The following is a 21,350-nucleotide window of genomic DNA, read 5'->3' on the forward strand; positions in this document are numbered from 1 at the left end:
GCGGAGGCCCAAGTCAGGGTGTGGGCACAGGCCGAGCTCCTGATCCAGGTGTATCGCAGCCGACTGCTGCGGGATTAGGAGAGAGGCACGTTTCTGGCGTCCCCACATTCATCTCACAATTAATTGGTCCACGCGGTAGACCTTTATTAGAAAATGAGCAGTGTGAGCAGGTCCTGTCGTGGATGGCAGAAAGTGCATCCAGTAATCTATCGAACACCCAGAGTTCTGCGCCGTCCACTGCAGCAACTCTGAATCCTCTGGCTGCTGCTCCTCCTTCCTCCCAGCCTCCTCACTCCATTACAATGACACATTCTGAGGAGCAGGCAGACTCCCAGGAACTGTTCCCGGGCCCCTGCCCAGAATGGCCAGCAATGGTTCCGAATCCTCCCCCACTGGAGGAGTTTGTCGTGACCGATGCCCAACCTTTGGAAAGTTCCCGGGGTCCGGGGGATGAGGCTGGGGACTTCCGGCAACTGTCTCAAGACCTTTCAGTGGGTGAGGAGGACGATGAGGATGAGACACAGTTTTCTATCAGTGAGGTAGTAGTAAGGGCAGTAAGTCCGAGGGAGGAGCGCACAGAGGATTCGGAGGAAGAGCAGCAGGACGATGAGGTGACTGACCCCACCTGGTTTGCTATGCCTACTGAGGACAGGTCTTCAGAGGGGGAGGCAAGGGCAGCAGCAGGGCAGGTTGCAAGAGGCAGTGCGGTGTCCAGGGGTAGAGGCAGGGCCATACCGAATAATCCACCAACTGTTTCCCAAAGCGCCCCCTCGCGCCATGCCACCCTGCAGAGGCCGAGGTGCTCAAAGGTCTGGCAGTTTTTCACTGAGAGTGCAGACGACCGACGAACAGTGGTGTGCAACCTGTGTCGCGCCAAGATCAGCCGGGGAGCCACCACCAACAGCCTCACCACCACCAGCATGCGCAGACATATGATGGCCAAGCTCCGGTTTGCACCGCTGCCTCTCCCCCTGTGCCCCAACCTGCCACTGAGATCCAACCCCCCTCTCAGGACACAGGCACTACCGTCTCCTGGCCTGCACCCACACCCTCACCTCCGCTGTCCTCGGCCCCATCCACCAATGTCTGTCAGCGCACCGTCCAGCCGTCGCTAGCGCAAGTGTTGGAGCGCAAGCGCAAGTACGCCGCCACGCACCCGCACACTCAAGCGTTAAACGTGCACATAGCCAAATTTATCAGCCTGGAGATGCTGCCGTATAGGGTTGTGGAAACGGAGGCTTTCAAAAGTATGATGGCGGCGGCGGCCCCGCGCTACTCAGTTCCCAGTCGCCACTACTTTTCCCGATGTGCCATCCCAGCCCTGCACGACCAAATCTCCCGCAACATTGTACGCGCCCTCACCAACGCGGTTACTGCCAAGGTCCACTTAACAACAGACACGTGGACAAGCACAGGCGGGCAGGGCCACTATATCTCCCTGACGGCACATTGGGTGAATTTAGTGGAGGCTGGGACCGAGTCAGAGCCTGGGACCGCTCACGTCCTACCCACCCCCAGAATTGCGGGCCCCAGCTCGGTGCTGGTATCTGCGGCGGTGTATGCTTCCTCCACTAAACCACCCTCCTCCTCCGCAACCTCTGTCTCGCAATCAAGATGTGTCAGCAGCAGCACGTCGGCAGCAGTCGGTGTCGCGCGGCGTGGCAGCACAGTGGTGGGCAAGCGTCAGCAGGCCGTGCTGAAACTACTCAGCTTAGGAGAGAAGAGGCACACGGCCCACGAACTGCTGCAGGGTCTGACAGAGCAGACCGACCACTGGCTTGCGCCGCTGAGCCTCCAACCGGGCATGGTCGTGTGTGACAACGGCCGTAACCTGGTGGCGGCTCTGCAGCTCGGCAGCCTCACGCACGTGCCATGCCTGGCCCACGTCTTTAATTTGGTGGTTCAGCGCTTTCTGAAAAGCTACCCACGCTTGTCAGACCTGCTCGGAAAGGTGCGCCGGCTCTGCGCACATTTCTGCAAGTCCCACACGGATGCTGCCACCCTGCAACATCGGTTTCATCTGCCAGTGCACCGACTGCTGTGCGACGTGTCCACACGGTGGAACTCTACGCTCCACATGTTGGCCAGGCTCTATGAGCAGCGTAGAGCTATAGTGGAATACCAACTCCAACATGGGCGGCGCAGTGGGAGTCAGCCTCCTCAATTCTTTACAGAAGAGTGGGCCTGGTTGGCAGACATCTGCCAGGTCCTTGGAAACTTTGAGGAGTCTACCCAGATGGTGAGCGGCGATGCTGCAATCATTAGCGTCACCATTCCTCTGCTATGCCTCTTGAGAAGTTCCCTGCAAAGCATAAAGGCAGACGCTTTGCGCTCGGAAACAGAGGCGGGGGAAGACAGTATGTCGCTGGATAGTCAGAGCACCCTCCTGTCTATATCTCAGCGCGTTGAGGAGGAGGAGCATGAGGAGGATGAGGAGGAGGGGGAAGAGACAGCTTGGCCCACTGCTGAGGGTACCCATGCTGCTTGCCTGTCATCCTTTCAGCGTGTATGGCCTGAGGAGGAGGAGGAGGAGGAGGATCCTGAAAGTGATCTTCCTAGTGCGGACAGCCATGTGTTGCGTACAGGTACCCTGGCACACATGGCAGACTTCATGTTAGGATGCCTTTCTCGTGACCCTCGCGTTACACGCATTCTGGCCACTACGGATTACTGGGTGTACACACTGCTCGACCCACGGTATAAGGAGAACCTTTCCACTCTCATACCCGAAGAGGAAATGGGTTCGAGAGTGATGCTATACCACAGGACCCTGGCGGACAAACTGATGGTAAAATTCCCATCCGACAGCGCTAGTGGCCGAAGGCGCAGTTCCAAGGGCCAGGTAGCAGGGGAGGCGCAGAGATCAGGCAGCATGTACAGCACAGGCAGGGGAACACTCTCTAAGGCCTTTGACAGCTTTCTGGCTCCCCAGCAAGACTGTGTCACCGCTCCCCAGTCAAGGCTGAGTCGGCGGGAGCACTGTAAAAGGATGGTGAGGGAGTACGTAGCCGATCGCACGACCGTCCTCCGTGACGCCTCTGCCCCCTACAACTACTGGGTGTCGAAGCTGGACACGTGGCCTGAACTCGCGCTGTATGCCCTGGAGGTGCTTGCTTGTCCTGCGGCTAGCGTCTTGTCAGAGAGGGTGTTTAGTGCGGCTGGGGGAATCATCACAGACAAGCGTACCCGCCTGTCAACCGACAGTGCCGACAGGCTTACACTCATCAAGATGAACAAAGCCTGGATTTCCCCAGACTTCTCTTCTCCACCAGCAGACAGCAGCGATACCTAAACAATACGTAGGCTGCACCCGCGGATGGAAGCATTGTTCTCTATCACCATCAAAAACGTGGACCTTTTAGCTTCATCAATTTGTGTATAATATTCATCCTCCTCCTCCTGAAACCTGACGTAATCACGCCGAACGGGCAATTTTTCTTAGGGACATAAGGCTCAGTCATATAACTTTTGTAAACAATTTTTATACGTTTCAATGCTCATTAAAGCGTTGAAACTTTCACCTGAACCAATTTTTATTTTAACTGGGCTGCCTCCAGGCCTAGTTACAAATTAAGCCACATTAACCAAAGCGATTAATGGGTTTCACCTGCCCTCTTGGTTGGGCATGGGCAATTTTTCTGACGTACATTAGTACTGTTGGTACACCAATTTTTTGGGGCCCTCGCCTACAGTGTAATCCAATTAATTTTTTGCCCACCTGCATTAAAGCTGATGTTACATCAGCTGTGTTGGGCACTGCAATGGGATATATTTATGTACCGCCGGTGGGTTCCAGGGAGCCACCCATGCTGTGGGTCCACACGGAGTTGTAACTGCATGTGTCCACTTCTAAAGAACCCCAGTCTGACTGGGGCATGCAGTGTGGGCTGAAGCCCACCTGCATTTAATCGGAGGTTACCTCAGCTGTGATGGGCACTGCAATGGGATACATTTATGTACAGCCGGTGGGTTCTAGGGAGCCACCCATGCTGTGGGTGCACACGGAATTCCCATTGCGGAGTTGTACCTGCCTGTGACTATTTATAAAAAACCGCGGTCTGACTGGGGCATGCAGACACCTTGACAGAATGAATAGTGTGTGGCACATAGGTTCCCCATTGCTATGCCCACGTGTGCAGCTCCTGATGGAGGTGGCACAGGATTGAATTTCTCATTGCTTCTGTACAGCATTGTGGGCTATCGACCCGCCCCTTTTAAAGAGGGTCGCTGCCTAGCCGTGCCAACCCTCTGCAGTGTGTGCCTGCGGTTCCTCCTCATGGCAGACGCACTTATAAATAGACATGAGGGTGGTGTGGCATGAGTGCAGCTGAAGGCTGCGCAGGGACACTTTGGTGTGCGCTGTGGACACTGGGTCATGCGGGGGGGTTGGGCAGCATGTAACCCAGGAGAAGTGGCAGCGGAGTGTCATGCAGGCAGTGATTGTGCTTTGTTGGAGGTAGTGTGGTGCTTAGCTAAGGTATGCATTGCTAATGAGGGCTTTTCAGAAGTAAAAGTTGTTGGGGGGGGGGCCACTCTTGCTGCTATTGTGGCTTAAAGGGGTTGTCCCGCGCCGAAATGGTTTTTTATTTATTTTTTTTAACCCCCCCCCCGCCCCCCCCGTTCGGCGCGAGACAACCCTGATGCAGGGGTTAAAAAAACAAACCGCTCAGCGCTTACCTGAATGCCGGCGGTCCGGCGTCTTCATACTTACCTGCTGAAGATGGCCGCCGGGGTCTGCTCCCTCCGTGGACCGCAGCTCTTCTGTGCGGTCCATTGCCGATTCCAGCCTCCTGATTGGCTGGAATCGGCACGTGACGGGGCGGAGCTACACGGAGCCGGCATTCTGCACGAGCGGCTCCATTGAAGAGAGCAGAAGACCCGGACTGCGCAAGCGCGGCTAATTTGGCCATCGGAGGGCGAAAATTAGTCGGCTCCATGGGAACGAGGACGCTAGCAACGGAGCAGGTAAGTAAAAAACTTTTTATAACTTCTGTATGGCTCATAATTAATGCACAATGTACATTACAAAGTGCATTAATATGGCCATACAGAAGTGTATAGACCCACTTGCTGCCGCGGGACAACCCCTTTAATAGTGGGACCTGGGAACTTGAGATGCAGCCCAACATGTAGCCCCTCGCCTGCCCTATCCGTTGCTGTGTCGTTCCCATCACTTTCTTGAATTGCCCAGATTTTCACAAATGAAAACCTTAGCGAGCATCGGCGATATACAAAAATGCTCGGGTCGCCCATTGACTTCAATGGGGTTCGTTACTCGAAACGAACCCTCGAGCATCGCGATAATTTCGTCCCGAGTAACGAGCACCTGAGCATTTTGGTGCTCGCTCATCTCTAATAATTACTTGATAAATTAGCAGTCCTACAACTTACTAATACACTTGTTGTTTCAATTCTTCCTCATTTACGAGATACTTCTTTTTGGTTAGTGAATGAGAACTCTGTAGTTTACAATTAATAACAACAAACGGCGCATGTCTTGTCCTGCGCGTAATGAAGTGGGTACGGTTATAATTTTTCTAGACAATGGCCAAGGAGTGAAAGCCATCCACAGCATATTATGTATCAGTCCGAAGTTTATGTATGGGTTTGCAAACTCTAACTCGTGGTCTCAGCTACTGACGGCAAACTAACGTCACCAAAATGGTTGAACAACTTGTTAAGATATCTATCTATATTAACAGAAAGCACTTTTAACCCCTTCCTGCCTCAGCCCTTTTTCGTTTTCTCATTTTCCTTCCCACTTTCAAAAAATCTTAACTCGTATTTTTGATTCTAGTTCCATAGCGACAGGGGAGCTTGCTTTGTTGTGGGACACGTTATATGGTACCATTGAAAAATACAATGTGCTGGAAAACGGTTTAAAATAAAGTGGGGGAGAAATGAAAAAATTTGCAACTGCGACATTTCTGGGGAGCATTTGCTCTTACAACGTTCAATGCAGTAAAAATGACGTGTTCTCTTTTTTTTGCGGGTTAGTACAATTACAGCAATACCAAATTTATATAGTTTATTTAACACCGTGTGACTTAAAAATAAAATGCCTTTAAAGAAATAAATTTGCTTTCTGTCGCCATCTTTTGACATAGCAATGAGGGCTCATTTTCTGTGTGGTGACTTGTAGTTTTTATTAATTTTGGAGGACATACAACTTTTTGATTGCTTTTTATTCAATTTTTTTCTGTGATCAGGGTGACTAAAAATGCAATTTTTATTTTTTTTTGTGTTCACTGTGCGTGATAAATAGTGTGATATTTTGAGAAATCAAGACTTTTGCAGATGTAGCTATTTTTTTTGTTAATTGTTTTACTTTTTTAATCAAATGACTGAGAAAATTTAACAATTTTTTTTTAATTAACTAAACTTTATATTGTGTTTTTAGTTGGCATAAGGGACTTAAACTTGTGATTGTTTCATCACTCATACAGTATAATAAAATACCATAGTATTGCATCATATCGTGTTCTGGGAGGCAGATTATCAAGACATGCCACAAGTAAGCCTTGATAGGCAATCAATCATTCATGCCAGCTCGGGTGGCCTTCTAAAAGCTTCCATGAGAGTTGAACGGCAGTCCCCAATTGCACTGTGAGGGCCATTCGGGACTCCAGTATGCCAATCAGGGCATTTAAATGTCGAATATTGCTGAAACCCGACATGCACTGTACATGTACAGTTAAAAGGGGTATTCCCAAAATTGACTTTTATCACCTATCAAAGTCTGATAAGTGGGGGCCTCACTGTTGAGACCAAAACTGATCCAGAGAATGGGGTCCTGTGTCCCCCTCTCCTCCTTACTGAGGGCTTGTTGTCCACCCCTCCCCCCACAGTGAGGAAGAGACTGAGTGCAGAGGTGATCGAGCATGCGTGATGCTGCTCCACTTATTTTCAGTGTGACTGCTGAAGGTAGCCAAGCACTTACACTATTTCCAACAGCCCCATTGAAATGAGTGGGGTGGCACAGTGCATGCTCTATTACGGCTCATTTCAATCTCCTCCTCACTCCATGATGCGGCAGGAAGCCTGCAGTGAGGCGAAGTTTGGGTATACAGGACCCCTGTTCTGGGGACCCCCACAGATCAGACTTTTATTATCTATCCTATACATACATGATAAAAGTTCATTTTGGGAATACCCCTTAACGACCTATAACAGATATATTCGGGAAAGGGGAGTAAAGAGCATGCTCAGGAGCTGAACCCACTCCATATCTGGCGACCATTAGTGTTTTCCTACAGCTATCAGCCACTGACAACAGCTAGAGCTTGCTCCAATTGCAGCCATTTGACTACTTATATACCATGGTCAATGCTGACTGTGGCATCTAAGCAGCTAGCCTGAAGGAAGGGGTTCCTTTTCAGCCCCACCATGAAATAGAAGGGTACCAGTGGCCCACAACAGCCTGGGGCCTTATGAAGACTCCCATGTCCGACTTAATAGGCTGTTGTCAAAAACACAATATACAGCAACACTAAAGTACTGCCATACATTGTATAAGCAGTAAGACAATTGCAAGTTCAAATCCCCTATGGAGGCTAATGCAAAAAGTAAAAATAAGTTTTAATTAAAAGAAATGTTAAAACGTTTAAAGCAAAATATATATAAAAAGTAAAAAAAAATATATAAATATTTGAAGTGCCATTGGAAAATGAAAGCTGCACTGTGGTTGGCTGTTATGGACAACAAAACCATTTTGTTTTTTTAGACAGCTTCACAAATCTGCCCTTGGTTTGGATATTTTTCAAGCAGTTTAAGCCTTTTCTGTTAGTGCTGCGTGACATGAGTTGTGTGTGTAGTAAAGAGACAAATGTATTTATTGTTTTGCTGGAAACATCAGAATGAAGGATCTGATGGGTTGTGAGGACCCTGTATAGAAATTATTAAAAAATGAAAAATTCTGATCCACAGGATACAGGCCGTCTTTAGTGTACTGAAAGGAAGTTCAAATAGTTTCAGTGGCGTCACCAATAATATTGCGCTGCACGGTTTTCTTTACATCATGTGATACTCACCACTCCAGCCTTTGCAGTTCTTCTTGCAAAATGTTGTGTAGACCAAGCCTGTCCAAGAGGATCTCACACTGCATCTGGTACTGCTCCTCGGGATTGTCTGGGAATGCTGTGTGTAGTGCATTTACCCCTCCAAGAAGAGCCCCTCCCTGAAGAAAGGCAAAGTGAAACAATCAGCTGCAAAAATGGCACAAAAACAATTTACTGTGAAACCTTCAGCAATACATCAAATACAGAGAGATTAAGTCAGCGCTCAATTAAATCCCACCAGGAAGAGGTGTGGAGCCACCCTAACAAGATTAGAAATAGATAATAGCAGGCTACTGATGGCATACACCCCGGGTTCTAAGTGAATTAAGTAATGTGATACACTGACCGCTGTTTCTTATATTTCAGGACTCTATAGTGATGAGTCCTTACTTCTATTGTGGGTAAAATGTTTGAAGGGTTTCTGAGAGATGCCATCCTGGAGGACCTCAAGGAAAATGGCTGTATAACTCCATATTAGCATGGGTTTATGAGGGGTCACTCCTGTCAATCCAACCTGATCAGCTTCTACGAGGAAACATGTATGGTACATACTCTGATTGGGTCACCGCTACTAGTGGGGTACCACAGGGGTTACTACTGGGCCCTTTTTAAAAATATATATTTATGAATGACCTGGTAGAAGGATTGTACAGTAACATATCAATATTTGCAGATGACACAGAATTATGTATAGATATTAACACGAAAGAAGACACAAGGGGGTTGTAAGAGGATCTGGATAAGTTGGGGGCAGAAAAGTGGCAAATGAGGTTTAACAATGATAAATATAAGGTTATGCACATGCGCAGGGAAATACATGTCAGCATTACACGCTAAATGGGAAACACTGACATGGAAAAGGACTTGGGGATTTTAGTTAACTGTAAACTTAACTGGAGCAACCAGTGTCAGGCAGCTGCTGCCAAGGCAAATATAATCACGGGGTGCATTAATAGAGGTCTAGTGCTACCTGAGGAGAACCTTGTTCTTCATCTTTACAAGTCCCTGGTCAGATCACACATGGAATATTATGTACAGTTTTGGGCACTGGTACTTAAGAAGGACATAGCAGAGTTTGAGTGGGTAGAAAGGCAGGCAACTAAACGAATAAACGGAATGGGTGGACTACAATACCCAGAGAGGTCATAAAAATTGAGGTTATTTAGTTTAGAAAAAATGCTGACTGAGGGAATTTTTGTCCCTAAAACTAGGACATTTTTTTGCCGTCCCCTAAATCAACAAGGCAGGAAAATAGGCTGAACTGGATGGACGTGTTATTTTTCAGCCTTACTTAGGCCGCCTGCACACGGCTGGATTTCTGCTGTTGAATCCGGAGTGAGCGTCCGCCTCCAGATTCCGCAGCAATAACCCTGTATAGCATGCTATGAGTTGCGGTTTTCGCGTGCGGATGAAAAATCGCAGCATGCTCTATTTTACGGTGGTTCCCACACAGACGGCTTCCATTGAAGCCGTCTAGCCCGCGGCCCATCCGCAATTGACATTGTGGGGATCCCATGGAAAAAGCGGGAGTTTAAAAAATAAAATCAGTACTGCACATGTTCGCCGGCGAGCCGTGCAGACCATCCGCAGTACAGATTGAAGAAGAAAATACAGTTATGCACGGATGCCAGCTGGGCAAAGGATCGGCTCTCGCTGCAGGCTCCCACATGCGTAATCCAACCCGCCTGTGTACTTGCGGCCATACTGTGTTACTGCGCATCATCCAATGATTATAATATATAAACACATGCAATTTTTTTTTTTGAGAAATACAGAGTAATGTGCGGAGGTCTCCTTTTGTATATTTCATTTCCAGTGAAAATGTCTATAAGAGTAAGTAACTCATTTTTTAGCATGAAAAAAACGAAATAAGCCTGCACACACATTTAGGTCTAGGCAAACAGACCGTGCTAGGAGTTGTAAAGCAAACAGAACACACCTACACAGCAGAGCCAAGACCAAAGGTTAAGAAAAAGAATAAAATACAACACTTCTCATTTGTCCTGCAGCACTGCAGGGTTTCCTTTCAATATCATTTCCCAAGACAGAAAATACCCACAATGAGCACAGAAAAAGCTAAAGGTTAAGCAAACAATGAATCAATTAACCCACATGCACACTGAAGTAGGTCTACTGCAGTGCACACGTCGGCCTCCCGCTGGGCCATCTTAGGGCCTTTTACACAAAACTATCATCATTCAGATTCTCACTAGATTGCCGGAATCTGAATCACCATAGTTCAGTGTAAATGTTGAGACTGAATGATAAATAATTCCTTCGTCGTTGAATTTCTGCAGGTGTAAAAATCAGACGCCAATCAGCCTGTGTGCATGGATATATTATGGATGTAATATTATATACACACATAAATATATAACACATATTGTACACCGCGAGTAATAAGGCTGTCTTCACATCTGCGTTAGCAAGTTCCATCGCAGATCCAGTATGAAGTCCTAGACAAAAAAAAAGTTCTGCATGGCTATGTTCACACAAAGCAGAAATGCTGTGGGTTTTACACAGCTGAAAATGTTCACCAAAATGTGTTTCGATTTCACGTCACAAACCATATCAAAATCCGCACCATTAGTGCAGATCCACATCTGACTTTACATTTTCAATAGAATGGGTGATGTTTGCTGTGTATCTGCAGCACAATTTTGGTGTGGAATTTCTACTGCGGGAAATCTCTCCCTTTTGACTATGTGTGAACGTACCTCAGGAAGGACCTTTTGTCCCGTAAAATGCTGTACGTCTGAATGGAAACCAAATGGAGCCCATTATACTCAATGCAGTCCGTTTGCCGGTACTATTGTATGTTGTCACCACCGGAAGTAGAGGTGAAGACAAGATTTAGGCTGCTTGACAGGCCAGTGACGCCCCCAGGAGCTGATTGGCTGATGCAGTTGCTCACTGTCCCTGAACCTGTAGCTTTAGTTTTCCTGTTAGGCTTACATTATTAGCTATGCATGCTTCCATTCTAATAATGTAAGCCTAACAGAAAAACTAGCCCTTAGGCTGCCTGTCCACGGGCGATAGTTCATTGCATTATCTGCAGCGATAATCTGCGTTGCTATGGAAAGCGCAGCCCAGACGTCCACAAGTGGAGAATCATAGCGATTCTTCTCTCGCGGGATTCAAGTTGCGGCATGCCGCGATTTTCTGCGGTGAGTCCGTCAGATAGGCTCACTGCAGAGAACTGACAGCGCTCCCCCTTCCTGTCCCGCGGTGGAATATCGCTAGCGATATTCCGTCACTGCCGTGGAAAGGGGGCCTAACCCTAACCCTCCAGGCCAGGCAAACATCAATACAGATGCTGTCCTCCCCCTATGTTGTAGCGCTGAGAATCTCGTCCGGCCGGGAACATACTTTGCTTGGGAAGATACTCGGCTCTCCATTTGCCTCTCAGTCAGCAGCGGCAGCGGTGACAGCTGTTGAAGACGACGAGGCAGGGGAGATATGGTACAATAGTACCCAGTGTGCCTCTGTGCAGTTCTGTCAAAAGAGAGGCCATAGTGGAGCAGGAAAAGGCAATCTGCAAATGCGAATAAAACCTAAGCACTGTCATATAATTTCAAAAAAGCCATAATAAATTTTTTCCCCCTTTGTATGAGTTAAGGGGGTCTTCAAGAACAGAAGCAGTGCAATGCAGCTGCTGCAACTATCCAGAAATATAGACTGGAGACACAATGAGGTGGAAGGTTTTATTTCTGTAATGTTATCTGTGTAGTCAATTGCATATAAATACAGATATGGACTCTCCCATTCCACCCCACTGGCTAAAGCCAAGTATTATGATCCATGACCCATAACCACGGGCTAGTGCCAGCGCTTGCGCTGTGTCTAGGGGCCGGGATCTGCAGCGCTCACTGTTGACTCTAGCGCTGTGACACTAGCCGTGGCTGGTCCTGGCGGCAGAAAGAGACAGCCTCAAAACGGATGGCAACAGTGACGTCCTGTAAACAGGAGCAGCATCATGTCACAGCCCCTGTATGGCTTCAGCGATCGCATGACTGTTTTTGGAAGTGCGGAACTGGGACTTTTTTATAGAATGTAAATTACACAAGTTAGGTAGGTGTCGCATGAGCATACAAGCATTTACACATGCATTTGCGCAATTGGTGTTGTGCATTTGCGTACGCCAAAACACACAACCATGCTCCAATTCATTGGAATGTACAATCACTGTAATTAGCTCAATATGTGTTCTTTCCTTGCACAGCAAAATACACTTGAAATCAAATGGATTCTATTCACTGCGTATTGCATGTGAAAATTTTAGAGTTGGGAGAAATAGCTGTTCAGCTCACATCTACTAACCTACTATAACTTACCGTATCTGTAGGACTAGATAAGTGCCCTTTTACACGGGGCGATCTGTCGGGGAACAGATGCCCAACAGGCCACCCAAGCGATAATTATTCTTGCGCTTTTACACAGGAATGATTAATGAATGAAGCCCCGGACCGCTCCGCCTACATTCACAGTAAGCTGGCAGTCATTCAGAACTTTTTCTAGCACCACAATATGTGAATTTTTTTTTTTTAATCACTCATGTGCATTACAACACACAAATCGTGCATTACAACACACAAATCGTGCATTACAACACACAAATCTCAAGTAAATTTCATGACCGCGTGAAAACTGCCTAATGAGGGGTCACTTGTAAGGTACAAGAGTTGCCTAGTCGGCATCACGTTCTCGGAGTAGTGAGCCACAACCTCAGCATCTGACTGCTGTTGATTTATGTTGTTCAGGATGTGAGACCAACGTGCTCCGTCGTGCAGTTAGGGTGCGTTCAGATGCTGCGGAAACATTTACTATTAAAGTGAATGGGATTAATGCAAAGCCGATTCGTATGTAGAGGAAGAAAGACGCTGTGGATTTTCTGCTGTAATTGTACTGTAATCTAACCTGCGGTTTTGATGCAGATCTGCAACATGTCAAAGAGGGGGACTGGGGGCACATGCCAGTTTATATATATGATTTGCCCTCTTTAATGTCAGGCTATCTCCAGCTCTTGCTAGCAACTTTGTTTTTCAATTAGATCTTTTTTCCTGGCAGGCGAATGCTTCCTTCCCAAAAGTTGCAGGTTCTTTTCTACAACTGCTGTGTAGCCTGATGGGATGCGACTACGCCCTCTGGTGGTTGATATGCTTACATTTACTTTCATTTGTGGTCATTATAGTAGGCAGTTACATCTTTAATTATAATTTAGTATATACACTTTTCAATGTTTCTCACATATCTGCATGGAGAGTACCCTAGCCAATCTAATATACCTATACAACCCCACGTTTTGTTTTTTTTACCTGGATCCAATTATACCAGATTGAGACTTTTGAGGATGTAAATTCTGCTGTCATACAAAAATATGTCTCGGTGCTCCTCTGATTCAGATGGAGGGGCCAGAAAATCATTTTCCCTTCACAATAAAAAATGAGCTACATTTCCAAGCTCATCCATTCAGTTGTGGATAATGGGGTTTATGACAGAAAGGCTTGTTTCCACATCTGCACTGGGGTTCTGCTTTCCTGCTCTGTTTGGGGACTATAATGGGGTCTGCCCACTTTTCACCCAGCTATTGGACAGAAGAAAAAGTTCTGCATGCAGTGCTTTTTCTTCCGGTATTTTGAGCTGCATCTGTGAAGCAGATGTAAAACCAACAAACAGTGGGTTACAATGACCGGGTCATTTATCATTCCATTACATTTCTTTGGTTCTGAGGAATATTAAAGAGGACAAGGCTTGGGCAATCATGATTGCTACATTGTAACCTAGAAGGCCCTGATTGCCAGACTTGTTAGCTCTTTCTATATAAGCCCAAAGAAGAGAAGGGCCAGGACCGATAATATAATGTAATATAAACCATAAGGCCGCCTGCAGACGAGCGGGTCGGATCCGGCAGCGAGAAATCTTGCCGCGCGATCCGACCCCAGAGCCTGCAGGGACGAGCGCGTACTCACCCGCGCCTGGCAGCCCCGGCTCTTTGATGTGCCGGCTGCCGCGCAGCCGGCGCATGCGCAGACCGGAGCCGGCGGCCAGGTGAGTGCGTGCCCCGCAGAAAATTAGAACATGCCGCGGTTTGTTTGCCGCGCGAGATTTCGCACGGCCAAACCGCGGCCGTCTGCATAGGAGTGCGTATTGTAATGCACTCCTATGCAGACTTTCAGCGGCGGAAATCCCGCGGGAAATCCCGCGGCGGGATTTCCGCTCGTCTGCAGGCGGCCTAAAGGGTCACAGAGGGACCATACTACTGGCTGCACATAAACTACCAGCCAAAGGAAAAAGCATGCAAAATACACTAAGAATGAAAAATATATAGCTTTATTAAATCCCCATGATGTAAAAGAGATGGACATGCACAACATGAAATAACACCATGAGATTGCCACTACTATCACTAATGAACACAGTAAAGTAAATACATACAAGATTCACATGGAACACAAATGTAATGGTATCAGTAGATGCAAATACTAAATATTTATAATATACATAACAAAATGACATGTAATAAAGTGCACCATAATCAATGCTGAATGAAATGACTGCGTGCCGCGCACACACTATATATATATATATATATATATATATATATATATATATAAAATATGAACCCAAAGTGCTACAACAGCAGCGCTTTCTCTTTTGAAAAAAGCCATTGAAAGTAATGGGGAAAAAACCCCAAAATGCTTAATTCCATCAATGCTCCAAAAATAGAACAGAGACGGAAAGGTTAAATGCAGGCTGAAGGCTGCTGTTAAACAATGGATTGAGGTTCTTTCCTAACTGAATGAGTTGGCTCTCCGTAAGGTTAGAAAATCCTCCTATATACCAGACAACATTACTAGGAGAGAGGCAATAAATCTCATACCTTCTTAGCAAAACAACTGAGCGACCTGAAGGAGCAAACCACCCCCCATGCTCTTAGACATGCCAATGGGCATGTAAAATGAACACAAAGGTTTGGTACGGTGTTAGCCAGTAGAGCAAAGACAGGAATTAGGTCCTACCTGTTAATTCCTTTTCTTGAAGTCATCCTGACAGCATACACCTGGAGGTTGTCCGCTGGACACCTGTTGGGACAGGAAGCGGAAAAATACAAAAGGTAACACCCACCACCGGCTCACCAGTGTGTACCAAATAACTACAGTGACCCAGCTTTGCTTAAAGGGGTTGTCCCGCGAAAGCAAGTGGGGTTATACACTTCTGTATGGCCATATTAATGCACTTTGTAATATACATCGTGCATTAAATATGAGCCATACAGAAGTTATTCACTTACCTGCTCCGTTGCTAGCGTCCCCGTCTCCATGGTGCCGTCTAATTTCAACGTCTAATCGCCCGATTAGACGCGCTTGCGCAGATGGGTCTTTTCCCTTCGGCTCGGCAGCAGTGGCGTTCTGGCTCCGCCCCCTTGTACGCGTCATCGCGTAGCTCCGCCCCGTCACATGTGCCGATTCCAGCCAATCAGCTGTTATGTTATCCGAAAAGATCTTAATGTGTCTACCCCTGATCTCTGTCTCGAAGCCCCGAATGGCCTTCCAGACAGCGCAAAGTTCTTTGTAGTTGGAGGATTGAGTAGCTTCCTCACGGTTCCAGCCTCCTGGACGTAATGACGGCCTAAGTGGGCCCCCCAGCCAGTTGCACTCGCGTCAGTAAAGATGGATACTGGGGATGCGGGGTACCAAACCGTGGCTCTGGCAAGGTTGGAGATAGACATCCACCACTCCAAGGAGGACTTTATCTTGTGGGTAAGGACGACTCTCCGATCCAGGGAAGCGGGAGATTTATCCCAGTTGCTTAGGATAAAGTCTTGGAGAGTTCTACAATGTAACTGGGCCCAGGGGACTACCCCGATGCAAGATGTCATGAGGCCGAGGACCCTCATGCCTCTCCTAAGGGAGACTTTGGAGGTTAGAAAAAGTGCCCGACACTCGTCCTGGATCGCTCTTTGCCTTTCTAGGGGAAGGGAAGAACACTGGCGGTGTGAGTCCAGAATAACTCCCAGGAATTTTTTCTTTTGTTCGGGCAGAAGACTGGATTTTACGGAGTTGATGATCCAGCCTAATGACTCGAACAGACGGAGTGTGAGGTTGACCTGGAACCGGAGTTCTGAAGCCGATCCTGCTACGATCAGGAAATCGTCGAGGTATGGGACAATCAACACCTTGTCAGTCCTTAGTGCCGCCACCAACTCTAACACCAGTTTGGAGAACACCCGAGGTGCGGAGGAAATCCCGAACGGCAGGCACGTAAATTGGAAGTGAGAGACAGACCCATCTATCACCAGGGCAAATCGCAGAAACTTCTGGGAATCTGCATGTATAGGGACATGGTAGTAGGCGTCCTTTAAGTCCACGGTGGCCATGACACTATCTGGTGCAATTAAGGGGATTGCTGACCGCACCGATTCCATTTTAAATCTTTGGTATAAGATAGATTTATTCAGTAATTTCAGATTAATTATGGTTCTATAGGACCCGTTAGGTTTTTTGACGAGAAACAAGGGGGAGTAGCACCCCTTGAACAGTTCTTCTGTGGGAACCCGAGTGATGGCCCCTAGGGATAACAGCTCCTGCACCCCCAACTGGAGGTCCTGAGCAGACGAGGGTGACTGGCAAGGGGTGACCACGAACCTCCGGGGAGGAAAATTCTATTTTATAGCTTTCCGAGACTAGGCGTAGGGCCCAGGGATTGGAAGTCACCTCACTCCATTTATGGGCGAACCCCTTCAGCCTACCCCCTACTTGTAGGATCCTGAAAGGCGGATTCTCACCCTTTCCGCCTTTGGGATAGGACCAGCGTCCGGTTTTGCCTTTCCCCTTGTATGTTCTAGAGGGAACAAAAGGAGGAGGGTAGGAGGAGGAAGGCCGCTTGAAGGATTTCTCCGATGGTAGTCCCTGGCTCTTATCCGATGCCTTCTTTAGGAGTGTATCCAAGGAAGGCCCAAAGATTCTGTGTCCTTGGAAGGGCAGGGAACAGAGTCTGTTCTTCGAAGCGTTATCCCCTGTCCAGGCCTTAACCCAGACGGCCCTCCTGGCTGTGTTCGAGAGGGCTGCTGAACGGGCCCCGAACCTTACTGACTCCATAGAGGCGTCTGCCAGGAAGCCGGTTGCCTGTTGGAGGAGGGGAAGGCAGTTGGAGATGTCTTCCCTAGAGCCCCTCTGAGAAATCAGCGCCTGGAGTTGGTCCAACCAGACCGTCATAGATCTTGCTACAGATGTGGCCGTGATGTTGGCTTTAACGGTCAGGGCCGCAGTCTCCCAGGCCTTTTTCATTGCCGAATCCACTCTGGTGTCTAGTGGATCCTGCAGTTGGGAAATGTCCTCAAAGGGGAGGGCTGCCTTCTTTGAGACCCTGGCAACCGCCAGGTCTACCTTAGGGACGGTTTCGATCCTTAAATTCCTTGGACAGGAAGAATTTCTGTTCTGCCTGCTTCCACTCAGGATCAGCTGTTTTAAGATGTCATTAACTGGAAATGACGGTTTTGGCTGTGGTAGGAGCCCCCAGAACAGGCTATCCTGAAAGGATGGCTGCTGCGGCACCTCTTCCTCCACCTGCATGGTGCGTCGGACCGCGGTTAATAGCTGACCCAGGTCTGCCGATGAAAAGAAATACTTCCTTGCATCCTCCATGGGCGGCATGGATTCTGAGGGAGAATCTTCTAGGAGTCCTTCCTCAGAGTCCGACTCATCCATTCGTGACCGCCTTACCCTTTTCGTGGGGGGCGGTAGAGAAAGATGAGAGAGAGGCTTCAATCTCCTCGCGGATCATGGATCAGATGTCCGACATGCCAGAGGAGCCCTCTTCACGGTCCACTTTCTCCGTACAGTCCGCACATAGTGGCTTGGTGTGGCCCTCTTCTAGCCGCCGCAAGCAAACTGGACATTTGCGCACTCGCTTTTTGGCCTCTCTAGCCTTTTGTGCATCTCTGTCCTAAGAGACGGAGACAGCAAAAAGGGCTTCCAGCACTTGCTACTTGTTTTCTCCCCCCCCCCCGGTACAAGACCCAAAGCGGTCTACTCACCAGCAGGCTGCTTTCAGTTTCCTCTCTGGCTGACATCTTCAGTAAGGTGCAGACAGGAGAGATGCCGGGGATCCAGCCTTTTCAATTTTCAAATTTGGCGCCGACACGCCCCCTTTAAGCGAGGCCCCGACTAGGACGCACGTGGAGACGCTGCCGCGCGCACGCCGACCGGCCCGCACCCGAGCCCCTCCATCGCTGGCATACCTGTCTTCTGTGCTGGATCCCCGCTGGAGACGCCGGCGTTTCCAAGCCCTCCAGGTACCGGGGTGCTTCTACCAGTACGACTACCCTCTGGGCAGCGTACTGGGGGAGGATTTTCCCACAGGGGGAACAACGCTGGGTAGATCCTGCGGGTGAGGGTCCCCTCGTAGGGTCTTACCCGCACAAGCCCTGCCAGCCCGAACAGAGAGTCGTCCCCCCACGGGCGGACAGGCTGCATGGGATTCTTCTTTCTTCATTCACCTCCAGCATACACTTGGAGGCTCCGCTTGGACTGTCCTGTAGGGAGAGGAAGACACTGGTGAGCCGGTGGTAGGAGTTACCTTTTGTATTTTTTTGCTTCCTGTCCCAACAGGTGTCCAGCAGACAACCTCCAGGTGTATGCTGTCAGGATGACGAGGGGAAATGTGATGGTTCCCAGCAAGAGAAACAAAGTAATCTTGTAGATATGATCTATTTCCTAATCTGGTTGACCCATGCGCTCCTTTGAATATTTACAAGCTCCAACCCACCTGCCCGACGGAGTTTCTTTTATTATGTCCAACTGCAAGATTTTGCATTATCCCTATTTAATGGCACACAAGTTGCCACTCCCACATCATTCGAAAGACTATGCTGAAATACTACATCTACTAAAGGTGTAATTTCAGCCATTTACAATGTACTGAATGCATGCATATCTGGTCAATGGATACAACATTCCTAGATGACTAAATGGGAAGTGTTCTTAGGTAAACCGCTCCCAGAAAAGCTTTGGGGCGTGATCTGGAGGAGGGCGGTCAAGTCATAAAGAAAATCAGTACAAGCTGCCCAGTCACATAACCCCGAGCTCCTACACAGACTCAATCCTGCCATCTCCTCCAACTGCTGGTGGTATGGTGCTGTCGGCAGCTCTCTATTCCATACTTATTGGGAATGCCCTGGTATTGGTCCTTTTAGGGCAGAGATTTGACAACTGGTCCTTGGAATTGACTTCCCACTCACTCCATTTAATGAAACTCTTCTCTTTTCCAATCAAAAAGGGACCCAACAGGTTGCTCCTTCACCTTATTGTGGCGCATTGGAAACAGGCCTCGCCACCATCTATACTGGACATAAGGAATCTAGAGTATCATATTGTGCTCAGTTCTGATAACGTGTACCTGAGAAAAAATATGGGATCCTTGGGATGCCTACTTGATGACTCGCCGATTATAGACTGCACTACTGCCCTTGTGTGTCATCTCTTGTTCCTACCCCTCTTCTGGTTTTATTTTACCCTACAAATATGTATCAATGATATGTTACTATTAGAGATGAGCGAACGTACTCGTCCGAGCTTGATATTCGTGCGAATATTAGGGTGTTCGGGATGCTCGTTACTCGTAACGAGTACCACGCGGTGTTCTGGTTACTTTCAGTTTCCTCTCTGAGATGTTAGCGCGCTTTTCTGGCCAATTGAAAGACAGGGAAGGCATTACAACTTCCCCCTGTGACGTTCAGGCCCTATACCACCCCCCTGCTGTGAGTGGCTGGGGCGATCAGATGTCACCCGAGTATAAAAGTCGGCCCCTCCCGCGGCTCGGCTCAGATGCCGTGTGAGTTAGTGAGGGAAAGTGCTGTTCTATTGGAGTTGCTGTAGGGAGAGTGTTTGTAGTGAGTGTAGGTTTCAAGAACCCCAACGGTCCTTCTTAGGGCCACATCTACGTGTGTGCAGGCTGCTGTTAGCAGTGGAAATTTTTTATTTTTTTTCTCAAAATCGGCAGTGCAGAGCATTGCACCCGGTATTAGGGACAGAAGTGGTGCTTAGGCAGGGAGAGTGTTAGGAGTGAGTGTAGCCTTCAAGAACCTCAACGGTCCTTTCTAGGGCCAAATTTAACCGTGTGCAGTACTGTGCTGGCTGCTGTTAGCAGTGTTGCATATTTTTTTTTTTTCAAAAAATCGTCTGTGCAGAGCATTGCACCCTCCATTGATACTACAGGGACAGAATTGTGTAGGCAGGGCCACAACACAGTTATTGTTCATTGAATATCCGCAGTGGGGCCTTCCCTTTGCAAAAAAGCGAAAAAATTATATTTGGCCTGCCTGTGTCAGTCCTAAGGTCTCCGTGTACGTCTGTGCTGCGTGGAGAACGTACAAAAATCAAACGCAACCAGCTACGGTTTACTGCAGGCTTGCGCCATTGTCTTTCCTGACTGGCAAATACCTGCTCTGCCAGAGTTAATAACTCTGCTACACTAAAGTTGTGTGACACTTTTTCAGGGCCACACCACAGTTATTAAACGTATTGTACATTGAATATCCGCAGTGGGGCCTTCCCTTTGCAAAAAAGCGAAAAAATTATATTTGGCCTGCAGGCTTGCGCCAACTTATTTCCTGCCTGGGAAATCAAATCACTGGTAATACAGCATGCTGAGGGGTAGGGGTAGGCCTAGAGGACGTGGACGCGGCCGAGGACGCGGAGGGCCAAGTGAGGGTGTGGGCACAGGCCGAGCTCCTGATCCAGGTGTGTCGCAGCCGACTGCTGCGCGATTAGGAGAGAGGCACGTTTCTGGCGTCCCCACATTCATCGCCCAATTAATGGGTCCACGCGGGAGACCTTTATTAGAAAATGAGCAGTGTGAGCAGGTCCTGTCCTGGATGGCAGAAAGTGCTTCGAGCAAGCCATCATCCACCCAGAGTTCTGCGCCGTCCAGTGCTGCAAATCCGAATCCTCTGTCTGCTGCTCCTCCTTCCTCCCAGCCTCCTCACTCCACTACAATGACACATGCTCAGGAGCGGGAACACTCCCAGGAACGTTTCTCGGGCCCCTGCTCAGATTGGGCAGCAGTGGTTCCTCTACCACCAGAGGAGTTTATCGTCACTGATGCCCAACCATTGGAAAGTTCCCGGGGTCCGGGGGATGAGGCTGGGGACTTCCGGCAACTGTCTCAAGACCTTTCAGTGGGTGAGGAGGACGATGACGATGAGACACAGTTGTCTTGCAGTGAGGTAGTAGTAAGGGCAGTAAGTCCGAGAGAGCAGCGCACAGAGGATTCGGAGGAAGAGCAGCAGGACGA

The 21,350-nt window shown here is 48.4% G+C and overlaps 1 protein-coding gene across 4 annotated transcripts in view; it reads right to left on the reverse strand.

Moving 5' to 3' along the window:
• The window catches only part of MCM9 (minichromosome maintenance 9 homologous recombination repair factor), a 106,822-nt gene that overhangs the window by 15,280 nt on the left and 70,192 nt on the right, over positions 1-21,350 (reverse strand). For all 4 annotated transcript variants that reach the window (XM_066606269.1, XM_066606290.1, XM_066606279.1 and 1 more), the window contains exon 13: positions 8,031-8,176. In XM_066606269.1, the coding sequence (XP_066462366.1) occupies positions 8,031-8,176 (146 nt within the window). The remainder of the gene's footprint in view (positions 1-8,030; positions 8,177-21,350) is intronic.

This window comes from Eleutherodactylus coqui, chromosome 1 (genome assembly GCF_035609145.1).
Source record: "Eleutherodactylus coqui strain aEleCoq1 chromosome 1, aEleCoq1.hap1, whole genome shotgun sequence".
NCBI classification, from domain to species: Eukaryota; Metazoa; Chordata; class Amphibia; order Anura; family Eleutherodactylidae; genus Eleutherodactylus; species Eleutherodactylus coqui.